The 13,181-nt window shown below is 35.0% G+C and overlaps 1 protein-coding gene across 6 annotated transcripts in view; it reads right to left on the bottom strand.

The window, feature by feature from the left end:
• The window catches only part of ATP2C1 (ATPase secretory pathway Ca2+ transporting 1), a 167,435-nt gene that overhangs the window by 84,891 nt on the left and 69,363 nt on the right, over positions 1-13,181 (bottom strand). For 5 of the 6 annotated variants that reach the window (XM_064378683.1, XM_064378684.1, XM_064378686.1 and 2 more), the window contains 4 exons: positions 8,998-9,108; positions 7,392-7,508; positions 4,576-4,665; positions 2,166-2,201 (listed from right to left, as the gene is read on the bottom strand). In XM_064378683.1, the coding sequence (XP_064234753.1) occupies positions 2,166-2,201; positions 4,576-4,665; positions 7,392-7,508; positions 8,998-9,108 (354 nt within the window). Of the gene's footprint in view, positions 1-2,165; positions 2,202-4,575; positions 4,666-7,391; positions 7,509-8,997; positions 9,109-9,278; positions 9,352-13,181 lie in introns of those variants that run through there. The other variant, XM_064378688.1, reaches the window with a different exon arrangement.

Raw genomic sequence — 13,181 nt, 5'->3', positions numbered from 1 at the left:
CTCTACTTAATCTTAGAGGTACAAATAGAAGGAAAAACTACAAATGTAAAGGATATTAAGGAATTTGGAAGTTTACCCAAAAATTCTGATTCTAAGATTTTCTAGTAATATGCTAGAAAATACTCAGCAATCCTAGATCCCAGTAATAAATGACATAGACGCTGCCCAATCTTTACCTATCTCTTCTGGTTTCTTTGCCTCTACGCCCTACAACTATAAAGATACCTCTATATCAAAATGATCACTAAACATACCATCTAAAACCTAATAAATGCCTAAAAGTTATTTTTCAAATTTATTGTAAGGTGACATCATTATGACTACATAAAACAATTAGCTATTTTTATGGCTGGGAAGAAGAAGTACAGTGGTTTCGGGAATGGGGATTACAAAGTCACACGGGAAAAAGGCAGGACATAAATATAGAAAGGAATATAAAAAGCATTCTTAAGACACAGGTAATATAGCACAAACATATGATGATAAAGCATAAATAATTTTTATACATTTTTAATAAATAGCTTTTGGATAAAGCATTATAAGTTCAACTGACATTAAATAGGATCTTTTTGGAGAGAACTTTTACTTGTTTATAGACTATTTGGTTGGTTTCACAGGCATATTTGGTGATGGGTCACATCTGTGTAAGAATCAGACCTAGCAATCTGAAACTAGGCTTTTTTTAAAGTTTTCATCCTTTTGCGAGATTTCCATCAAATGTACCTATCATAAAGATATTTAGTAGTCAGTCTTAGCCACACCATTTACAGTGTATAACAACACTATCATATGTAAAATTCATGTTGACATATGTTAAAATTATAATTTTGTGGTGTTTTTTTGAAAGTAGGGGCTTTCTAGTGATCAAAGAGAAAAAGCTACTACAGTCTTCCATACACAGTGATACTACTTGTAGGAATCTTTCTGAAGTAAGGCACTCCATATATCTGACACATTCTTAAAGATGCAAGAAAGTCCAGAAGCGGAACCCTGATAAGTCTACTAATGGAGCTCACAAACCTGCTGACATCATTATGACTACATAAAACATAATAGCAATGGTTTACAAAGTAATTTTGTAAACTACATAATCTGATTCCAACTGGCTTTCGACACTGGGTTACCACAGAACTAATAACTAGATTAGAGATTACCCTAAGAGGCTGGGAGAGTGATAAGAAATACCCAGGTAATAAATCGTAGATGTAAGAATAACCATTGTTACTCAAAAGTATAGGCTTCAGATTCAAAATACCATGAACTTCAGGCTTATACAACAGTATTACATTTTTCCCTAAACTAGAATAATTCTATTCTTGTTAACCATGTTTTCACTAAAAATGAAACCTGCTGATATTCTGAAACACTGATCTAAAATCTACAGAAGCTTCAGATATTTAAATAAACATAAAACTAAGATTACATTTATTCACAGAAATTTGACATGATCTCCACATTATTCACAGTAATTTTTAAAAGGGGCTACCTTCTATATGTCTTATTTACTATTTCAATTACTTTGATCCAGATCACAATACCCCTTCTGTGGAGGAATGAGAAATTGTTTTAAAGGGAGGGGATGGAAGGCCATGCCAACAATGAGTAGAAGCATTTTAATTCCTCAAAAAAAAAAAAAAAAGACTCAAATAAAACAAGGTTAGGAAATAAATTCAGCAAACAAGTACAGAATTCTGCTAGGGAATCAGTCACAGATATCTGGAATTTTCTTCAAATGGTACATCATAGATCGATCTTTTAATTCTGTACTTTTTTGTTTCACCTAGACTTAGCTTTAATAGGTATTAAAACATAACAGTGTTATACAACTATAAACTCTGGTCCAATTTTTTAATTGAAAAATAAAAAAGCTTACTGCTGGATTTTATTTCTATTACTATGCTTTTTGTTTCCATCTGCTTCAGTTATCCTTAACATCACCAAATAAAAAATTAGATTTTCTTCATCTCACTACCTAAATCAAAGCAGTTCCTTAGTCCCACCATAAGCTTCCCTGGAGAGTTGTCTGTATCTGAAATTATTTCAAAAACAAAGAATAAGTTGTTCTGATGGGCATTACAATCCAATAACTGTAGGTTTTACCACAAACCACCTGATTTTTAAGCAATTAACATGCCATTTTCATGTTGGCAAAATAAAGTACTTACCTGAACAAAGGCAACTGTAACAACGATAAGTATTGCCTAAACAAAAGAAAAAGGCTTTTAAATCAAACATTAACTTGAGAAGTAACCGTTAACTCTATTTTATTTTTCTAACTATCTGCAGTCCCACAGTAACAGATTTTAAACACTGAGATCAGGTGGAGAAGAAATCACAACTGTAAGGCCCGTGGGAGAAGAAGCTAACAGTTTACAGTGGCTTGCCATTACCAGGGCAGCTTCTCTAACTTTTTGATCTCAAGGCCCTTTTATGCTCCCACAAACTGAGGACCAGCCTTTGGTTAAGTGAGTTATATATGCTGATATTTACCATATTAATTTTTCAACTAGTCAGTTTTAATTTCTACTTATTGACTCATCTAAAAAATTTAAACCTCATTACAAGTTAACACAAATAACTTCATAAAAAATAAATTTTCCAAAAAAAGTGAGAAAAATGGCAGTTTTATATTTTTATATTTTGTATATTTTATACTTGTAACATATTGTTCAAACTAAAGCATATTAAGAAAATCCAGCCCCACACAGTTAAGTTGGAAAAGGGAAGAGTATTTTTTATTTTATTTTTTTTAGGGAGAAGTATTTTAACAGATTTTTCAGATGATTGTGGATAAATTCTTCCTGGCTACTACACCAAAACTCAACAAGTGCTAGTTACTTAAAGGTAATCTGCAATGTAGAATATAAAACTGTATAAATGAACTTTTCATAATCTATTATATTAAAATCTATTGACCTATCTTGCATCTGAATGGATCTTTTACCATTTCAGATTTCGTAACTTCATGCATTGGTCTTCTGGGAAATATTGGTTATTCAATTTTTCACCATGATTCCCCAAATCTTCCCCAAGGTTAACACATTACATAACAATTTTTTTAAAGACTCATTTGTTGAATTCACTTCTGATATAACTGGAATAAAGTCTTAAATAGTGGGATGCCATCCAGCCCATAGAACTGCATACAGATTTTCCAAAATCCTAATTATTTCTTGAAAAACTGAATTTTTATCATGAGCAACAAATTCTGCCAGTTACCTTTCCTTGGTCTGATAAGCTCATTTAACTCACTTTCAAAAATAAGAATCTGCTGGTTACCCAAGTCCTAACACCCATAGTTTGTCCATGAGTCAGTCTCTGAAGTACAAGGCCAGTTTGCCTCACAAAATCACCCTTCCTTGAGACAACCATCGTATTTCAATATACAAAAGACTTTTATGCATACTTCCCATTTCATTACACAAATGATTATGAAGGTATGTACTCAAGAGTCCAGATTTAATAAAATTAATTTTTACTGCTTTATCAAGAACAGACTTAAGAGCAACATGAAAGAAAACAATGACTGTTAATAAAGTCTGATGCCATTACTTTGATTCGTGCTAAGGCTCTAACAGTTTCACCCACCATTGCTTTTGTGCCATTAATGCAAAAGTCTATAATTAAAAGACAAATAATGTTTTAGTATTATTTAAATGGTTGTGACCTCACATACCCCTTGCAGAGGTCTCAGGGATTTCTGGGAGACTGCAAGCAACAGTTCAAGAACTGCAACTCTACATTAATATCTACTGTGTTCTTAAGCATAACATACCTGCTTTAGTAAGCGCTTATACTTGATACAAATTTTTTATACAACAATGTTAACAGGGAGCAAGACGGAAAAAGATGAGAAAACAGTTCAATGAAAGCTAGAATAACCTAACTGGAAAGAATAAAGTCATATACAGTAAATGTACACAGTAAATACAACATGCACTGTAAGGAATATTTTTAATTTCACAAGTCAGACTTTAGTTCTCAAATAGTTAAAATATGTTCTCAACTGCAAAGTAAAAGAAATTTAAAATTTAATCAGATAATTACTATAAATTATTTCATACCTGTGAAAATTATCAGATCGATAAAGAATTTTCATGTGTGCTAATCACAGACTTTTGAACATTACTCAAATGTACACTAACTATAATAAAAGCAGAATTTGGGCCAGGTGCAGTGGCTCACACCTGCAATTTCAACACTTTGGGGAAGCCTAGGTGAAAGGATCACTTGAGATCAGGACTTTGAGACCAGCCTGGGCAACGTAACAAGACCCTATCTTCACCAAAAAAATGTTTAAATTGCTGGGAGTGTTAGCATACGCCTGTAGTCCCAACTACTCAAGAGGCTGAAGCAGAAGACAGCTTGAGCCCAGGACTCTGGGGCTGCAGTGAGTCACGACTGCACCACTGCACTCTAGCCTGGGCAACAGAGCAAGAAACTGTCTCCAAAAATAAAAAGAATAAAATAAAAGCAAAATTTGGATATTGAAAAACATCTGAGAGCATTTCTCAATTTATTTTCCAAAGTAAAAACCAATCCCAACAGATTAAAAATATGCAATTTTTTTCTTACCACAGTGATACTGACGGCATCATCAAACTGATGCATTAAAACACTGATGACTGCAGAAGCCAGAAGCAGCATAATAAGGGGATTTTTAAACTGTAAATAAAAACAAACAGCAATTCAACAGTTTTGTACATGACAGTTCTCTCAGCAAAGGTTTTTAAAAAAAAATCATGAGGGTACGACTGGAAAAGTCTACACTCAGTTTATTTTACATATCTCTTCGATTACCAAAAAAAGTGTTTATAATTAACTATGTTTAAAAGCTTCATAACAGTTCCTTTTCAGAAAAACAAAAGAAAATGAAATAGCAATACTTAAAACTAAGAATTAACCAATTCCTTATAGCATACAGCAATTTTTGGTATATTAATTTAATAAATATAGCTGTTCTGAATTTCTGCTGAGGCTAGGAAAGGCAGGAGAAGATGATTTTTAAGCTAAAGATTTAGGTTAAACACTAAGTAGAACAATGACATTCAAACATTACTCAAGTAAGTATACTGGTGTAGATTACAATTCTGTGGTTGACTCACATACCACAGAAAAATTCCCTCCTCTCCACAGAAGAAAGTGAAGATTTTCCTCAAGGCTAGCTTTCCTGGTTTCTATCTACCAAAGGAAATCACATCTCAAGAAACAGGACTATAGCATCAACCTGATCAGAAAGCATTTAAATGACCTCACACCAGAGTCAACCCCAAATTCTTCCAGTTGGACATTCTATTCCCTGAAGCTTTGATGTCAGAATCTCTTCCTCTGCTAAAGTGCTACATCACTGTCAAAGTTGCAAAGTAACTAGGCTACAAAGAATCTATCCCACCAGAAAGCTGCAGCCCTTAGATACCATAGCTCTGAGGTTACATGCCACCACCTCCAAAGCCCCTTTATGGTTCCATTTCCTGGAAGTCCTAATTCCGCTTCACATCAGAATCCTATAAGAAACTTTTAACAAAACCAATGCCCAGATTCACACCAAACTAATTAAAACAAAATCTTCAGGCATTAAGATTCAGGCTTTAGTATTTTTTAAGCACTCCCCAAGTGATTCTAAGAATGATTTTTTAAAAATCATTCAACGGCCCTAACAAAATAAAACTACAACTGCAATATGGTTCAAGGCACCAACCACTAACCTTTCTGACTCAGTACCATGGTTTGAATCTAGCTGCTGCCACCTGTGTGTCACCTTAATCTTTTTAAGCTCCAGATTCTTCATCTGGTAAAACAAAACCTTATACCAAAGAACTGATATAAGGATTAACTAAGAACGTACATTAAACCACCATGTAAACCAAAAAATGTTCTTAAAAATGTTAGCTATTAACATCATGACCCATGGTCTTTTTCATTTTCCCCTGAAAAAGCTGTGCCACAGTACTAAGCACACCACTTGACAGATGGCAGGCTGCAGAGGAGTAAAGAATCACCCAGTGCTTTATGATTAACGATTACTATTTACTGTTATTTGTTTGGTTGTGCTTAACTACATTATAGGCACTGTTTAATTCTCACAGGAATCCCAAGGGACAGGTGCTCTAGCTTTGATAACAGGATCAAGAAAGTAAAACATTAAATCATACTGCTTAGGATAAGTCAAATCATTATAATTTATAAATCCAGAGTTAACTATGTCAATACTTTCTGAAGTCTTTGGTAATGCAGGAATGTGTTAAGTGTGAAATACAAAGACACATATAAATAATATTCCATAAAAATAAGACATACTTTTTTTTGAGATGGAGTCTTCTCTGTCGCCCAGGCTGGAGTGCAACGGAGCAATCTCGGCTCACTGCAACCTCCACCTCCTGGGTGCAAGCAATTTTCCTGCCTCAGACTTCCAAGTAGCTGAGACTACAGGCGCCTGCCACCATGTCCAGCTGTAGTTTTTAGTATAGACAGGGTTTCACCGTATTGGCCAGGCTTGTCTTGAACTCCTCACCTTGTGATCCACCTGCCTCGACCTCTCCAAGTGTTGGGATTACAGGAATGAGCCACCGAGCCTGGCCTCATCTAACCTTTAAAATTCCACTGTTGCTACTTTAGACAAACTCATTTGTAAAATTAAGCCTGGCAAATTTAAGCTTATTAGCAGAAAAAGCCCTTTAGAAAAGTTAAACATAGATCTTTTCAGAAAGACTGCAGGTTAAAAGGCACAGACATTTACTAAAAAGAAATTTTTAGCAAAAAATATTTATTTAGCAAACCAACCCAACTACTACAAAACTAATCACAGTAATCTGTAACTTTCTACATTAACACAATTATTAACAAGATAAAAAAAAACCTAGAATAAGTCTTTCCTAAAAGATTAGCAAGAAAAAATAAATAACTATCATCTACTGAGAGCTAACTATCTCCCCTAGGGTTATCATCACCATTTCATAGATAAGGCTCAGAGGATTATAAAAACCATACAACTGATAAGAAATGAAGGTGTAATTTGTACCCAGGCAGTCTGAGGTTAAATTACCTAATTTACTTTTACTGGTTTTCTGAACTGGCCATGATTATCTTAAAAAATACTGGCATTCCTATCATTTAAAAAGTGTAGGTTTGATATCAGCAAAAGACACTACTGTCAATAGCATTATCTTTGCATAATATATCCATATGGAAAATGCTGTCTTTATGATTTACATACTAAAAATATAGGAATTCCAACCTAACAGTAAACCCTAACAAATGAAAATTTTTAGGTAAAAAACATCTAAAAATTATTTTCTTTCTCCGTAAACAATATCACAAAAGTAAGCAACTAAATAACAGAAGTTAATGTATTAATAAATTACACAGTAGAAGAGGAAGTAAAAGTATCTCACCTGAGAAATATATTTCTTCCACAGTGGCTCATCTTCACTAATATCAAACTCATTCCAGCCATGAAAGGCTCGCCTATGGCTAACTTCACATTTGTTTAGACCATTCTGAAGATCAGCCTGTTAGATTTTACATATGAAAGTTATTGAAAATGTTAGCACAGAAAAACACAAGAAAGTATATAATATGATGTATAATCACATTTACAGAAAATACAACAGTCAAAACTAGTCTATTATGAGAGAAACCTATCAATGGTTGCCTGGGGCCAGGGGTGACACATAGAAAGGGAGGGATTAATTACAAAGGGACATGTGGGAGTTTTCCAGAGTGATAAAAATGTTCTGTATCTTAATGGTGGAGGTGGTTACATTTGTCAAAATGCAAATTGTACACTTTTAAAAAGTGCATTGTATTTTATGTAAATTATATCTCAACAAAATTATTTTTTTAAAAAATGTAAACAAAAAGGCAGAGTTTACCAAACAAGTAAAATTTAGGGAGAAAAATAAATACTACAATCAGCCACAAGACTTACAGAAAACAAAACTGTACATTTTAATTGGCTTTTTCCTTTTCATTGTTGTTTAGCTGTTTTCTAAAATTAGTTTCTCCAAAAGAACATCCAATGGGTCATAAATGCCTTCCTTGTTCTCTGGGCCTATCAAAACCCTGAGAGGTTGGTATTAATTTTTACTCTTGGACTGTGTAACTGTTTCATGCTGAAAATCTGTGCTTCCTAAATTACTAAAAAGTAATAAAGTTAAGATGAACCCCTTCTTGGAACAGTTTATGTTCTATGAACACTATCTATATCCTTCGGTTACTCTCCCTCATGATTTCTTATTCTATTAAAGAATAAAATTATCTGTACCCCTAAAATAGTTGCCCTAACCAAAAGCTTATTATAATAGAGTTCAATAATAGAGCCTTTCAAAACAAACATATTACAAATAAGAGGTTTTAAAACAGAGTATAAATACAATAACAAAAAAAAAATAAAAAAGGATACCCATGTTTCTAATGCTATCACTAAAACATGTGACTGTAGAAGGAAAAACAAAAAACATTATCATTTTCATGTTTCAATAGATACTACTTTTGAAAACCAGGAAGAGCCTACATAAGCAATTACAGATTATCTGCGATTCTAAACTTGTACTTATTTTTTACTTTACCTTAGAAATTCCTTATAAAAAAAGATAAACTGCTACTACTACTTACATTAATAATTATTTTCCTAATCCAACCAATTCTTCTTACACAGCACTAATATAGTTCCTAGAAATGCTATTATGTTCTAGAGCTGCACTGTCCATTCAGGTAGCCACTAGCCACCTATAGCCATTTAAATAAATTTAAATTAAATTAAATTCAGTTTTTCCATTACACTAGTCACATTTCAAGTCATATAGTCACGTTTAATTCTGTTAGGTTTAATCCCATGTCAAGCTCAACAGTTCTGTTCAACTTGTGGCTAGTATGCTGAATGTCACAGAACAGAATATTTTTATCACTGAAGAAAATCAAATTAGACAGCACTGATTTATAGAATCTGAGTGTCTAATTGTATACCATCTAGTCCCTTCCTCCCCACTAACCACTTACTTGGAGAATGCTTGCAACTTCACTGACTGGTAATTCACTTGCTTTTTTTGATGTCAATACAGGAATCATTGTCTCATTTTCACCATTAGGTATTTTTTGAAAACGTGCAACCTAGGAAGTAAAACCAAAGAAAAAAATATTTGAATATAGCAAACAAGTGTAATGCAGTCTAGAATAATATAAATCCAAAAGTTCACAGCAACTTATTTTCCACAGTCAGAAAAATATTTCAGACTAATTATGTATCTAGTCCTAATAGGAAAAGACAATTTTATACTAACCACATGCTACTTCTCAAGAAAGTACATTTCAAAAACTAAGCCATCATTGCCCAACTAGAACACAAAATTTTTATACTAAATGAAAAGCATGCTATTTCTCCACCAACATAAGAGTAGCAAGTAAAACAGATGTCCTGTCTAGCAGATCCTGATGCTTACAAATAATCATAATCCTCTAAACTCATTATGTTTAACATGCAAGACAAGGTACAGCTAAGCTTTCTCCATTTTAACTACTCCTCTTAGTCAGCTCATAGCTTATTTACTCAGAAAAGACACTGGCTACTCTTCCAAAGCACCATGACAAGTCAGACTTTAAGAGCTATTCCAAAACTAGGGGAAAAACAAGAAGTAAAAGAGATCACACAAGCAAAGGATGCACAGGTTAGTAAAGGGGGGCTTGGTGGAAGGGTGGGGAAGGCTGTGAACAAGCAGAGTTAGTCACAAGAGAGTAGTATTCAAGGTATCTACTTGATGCAGCTTCCTAAGTAAATATCTGTATCTACGGAAAACTGTTTAACACAATTCCAGAAATAAATCCTCAATACAGACTTGTTTTGAGTCCTAAGTTGAGATTCTTTACAGACAGAAAGCTTTGAGTTAAAATAGAAGGGAGACAAAAGCTATCCACTATTGAAACTTAAGAGATGAAAACACTTGAATTGCCACACATACACTTGATTAAGATACTGAAACTAAAATGATCATTTTACTGTCAAGATACAAGTTTTTAAGCTTTCAGGTAAGATCTTTTCAACTCTGGATAATTAACCATTTTAGGATAAAATATTTCCCTAAAACGTTTAAAGCAGTATCTTTAAGCAAATGAAATCAACGAAGATTCTATTACATTAGAATGTCACTACAGAGGCCTGTACCCATAAAGACTTTTTGCATTGACTCCAAAAAAAAAGTTAAATCGTTGAGGGAAATAAGTATTCTCCCAGTGTGACCGAGTTTCTGGGACAACCAAATTCATGTTTTCTAATCTCATTTATTTAAAAAGTACTGTTGGACATTTAAATACTTTAAAGCAAAGACCAGTAGTATTTTTCCACGTTTACTGAGAAGATATTGGAGACAGATTACTTTTCTTTACTACAAATTATTGAAATTATTTTATAGCATAATGTTTTTACATAATTAAGAAATGTAAAGACTTGGAGGAAAGATTAGGAATTTTACAAAAGCCACACACTTGTTTTAGAGCCACTGAAACACCCTTATTTAAAATCTATAAAACAATGACAGGGGAAAGACTTCACTGATCCATTCCTAAGTAAAACATTGGAGAAGATTCCCCCCAGAATGATTTAAATCTTAAAACAATGAGAATTGAAATAGTTGACATGGTTATTTTATCTTGTGAGATCATAAAACAAAATTAAGAAGAATCAAATATATTTACACTGCCTGCAGTGACAAAGAGATCAATAAAATCTCTTATTCATTTTAAGGACACCAGCACTAAAAGCACTGGCCCTAAACTAAACTAAAAGCAAAACTAAAAGCACTGGCCCCGCTTTTCGGTTCAAGAATAGAGGTGATGGGTAAAAGGATCTAATGTGGCAAGTAGACTTCTGCTATAGACTGAAGAAGTGGCTCCTTGAGATTACTGGTGAAATCTGTACATCTGTGTTTTTATATCTCTTTTCTACCAAGATGGTAATAATTCTTATTATATGTACTTGCTTACTGCTTTCACTGCACACAAGAATAATACTGGGCAACCAAAAGGAGGTGCAATGTGTTGAGATGTTTACTGTGTTTCACATAATAGGAAAACTGTGAAAGGACACATATAAAGATAGCATGGCATAAAATAAACATGGAGTTGGAAGGTGACACCCAAGGGCTGAGAGACCTGGTATTTGAGTGTGAGTGTGTGTGATAAGGTTCTCATCCCTGCATACATGTGACATTCCTAGACTTAACGGAAAAACTTGGTTTGATAGTTTGAGCCTAGTATGGCAGATACATTTTAAAGGACAAAGCAATATATCAGTAGTTATTACTATATAGCAGTGCTAGCTTTGTCTACATATATATAGAAATAAGATTAGCCACAGCAGTTAAAACGATCTGGTTACCCCATATATTTAAACAAACTGGGTCTCGGATATACTCTTGTATTTAGGCTTTCCAGTCCAAGTACTTTTTGAAAACCTTTGTCCTCATTGGAGTGGTTCTGCTATTAGGTTTTTGTGTTTGTTTTTATGGCTATTTGTCTTGCTCCAAGCTTGAAATTTGTAGGTAGATACACGTTATTCAAGACTATCTCTAGATGCTCAGGTTAAGATGGTGGATAGAAGGCAGGACTAGTGTATACCTCGCATTCCGACGAACAGAGCAGCATGTGGAGACTCATGTCATGAACTTTTGCTACAAGAACTACCACAGGAACATACCGGGAAGCCCAGAGAATCCACAGACCCTTTGAAGAAACTGGATCACTGCTGCAGGTTCCCTGAGATGCCTAAAAACTATGAGCCTGTTTGCTTTCTCAAGGCGGAGGCTTGTGGTCTGGGGCAAGTTCTCTACCCTGGTAACCATCTGCCTGGAAAAAGACTCAGTGATGTTGGGGAGGCATGGTGGGAGTGAGACCAGCTTTTAGGACTGCGGGCTGCATGGGAGCAAGGTAAGGCCTATGATTGCCAGCTCTCCCTCACTTCCCTAGTGACCTGTATGACTCAGCAGAGGCAGCCATAATCCCCCTGGGAATAAAACTCTATTGGACTGGGAACCACATCCCCATCCCGAACAGCAGCACCAGCAGCAAGCCCGCCCAAGGAGAGGCTCAGACACACCTATTCCTGCCCCAACCTGGTAGTCTTTCTCTATCTGTCCTGGTAGCCAAAGACAAAGGTCATAATCTTGGGAGCTCTATGGCCCTGCCCACTGCCTGAGAAACCCGAATACTTGACCAGGTGTCTCTAGGGCAAGTTTGCATCCTCCCTATAGCACCCCAACTGATGAGCTCTTGAAAGCGCCATCTTCCAGCTAAAGACCAACCAACATAATACCAGCACACTAAAAGAAAACACAGCCAGACAGGTCCTGGTATCCACAGCTGCAAGACCTGAAAATGGATCACATCACAGGACTCTTTATAGACTCTCCCCAGTACTAGCCTGGAAGCCGGTAGCTCCACTTGGCGACTAGACCAGAAGAACAAAAATGATCACTAAGTTCAGCTCTCAGGAAGCTCCATTCCTAGGGGAAAGGGGAGAACAGCTCATCAAGAAAGCACCCCATGGGACAAAAGAATCTCAAGAGCAGCCCTTGAATCCCAGATCTTCCCTCTGACATAGCCTACCCAAAAGAGAAGGAACCAGAAAAATAATTCTGCTAATACGACAAAACAAGGTTCTTTAACACCACCAAAAAATCATACCAGCTCACCAACAATGGATCTGAACAAAGACAAAATCTCTGAATTGCCAGAAAAGAATGTAGAAGGTCAATTATTAGGCTAATCAAGGAGGCACCAGAGAAAGTTCAAGTCTAACCCAAAGAAATCAAAAGCATGATACAGGATATGAAAGGAAAATTCTAGCATAAATAAAAACAACCACAATTTCTGGAAATCAAGGACACACTTAGAGAAATGCAAAATGCACTGGAAAGTCTCAGCAAAAGAATCACACATGCAGAAGAAAGAACTTCAGAGACAGAATACAAGGCTTTCAAATTAACCCAATCCATCAATATAAAGAAAAATAACTTTAAAAAAAATAAACAAAGCCTCCATGAAGGTTAGGACTATGTTAAAATTCCAAACCTAAGAATAATTGGTGTTCCTGAGGAAGAAGAGAAATCTAAAAGTTTGGAAAACACATTGAGGCAATAAACAAGGAAAACTTCCCCAGTCTTGCTAGAGATCTAGACATCCAAATATAAGAG

Source organism: Aotus nancymaae, unplaced genomic scaffold (assembly GCF_030222135.1).
Source record: "Aotus nancymaae isolate 86718 unplaced genomic scaffold, 86718_ANA_hifiasm-v0.15.2.pri h1tg000019l, whole genome shotgun sequence".
NCBI classification, from domain to species: Eukaryota; Metazoa; Chordata; class Mammalia; order Primates; family Aotidae; genus Aotus; species Aotus nancymaae.
Note: the sequence above shows the minus strand (reverse complement) of the source record. Positions and strands in the feature narration are given on the sequence as shown.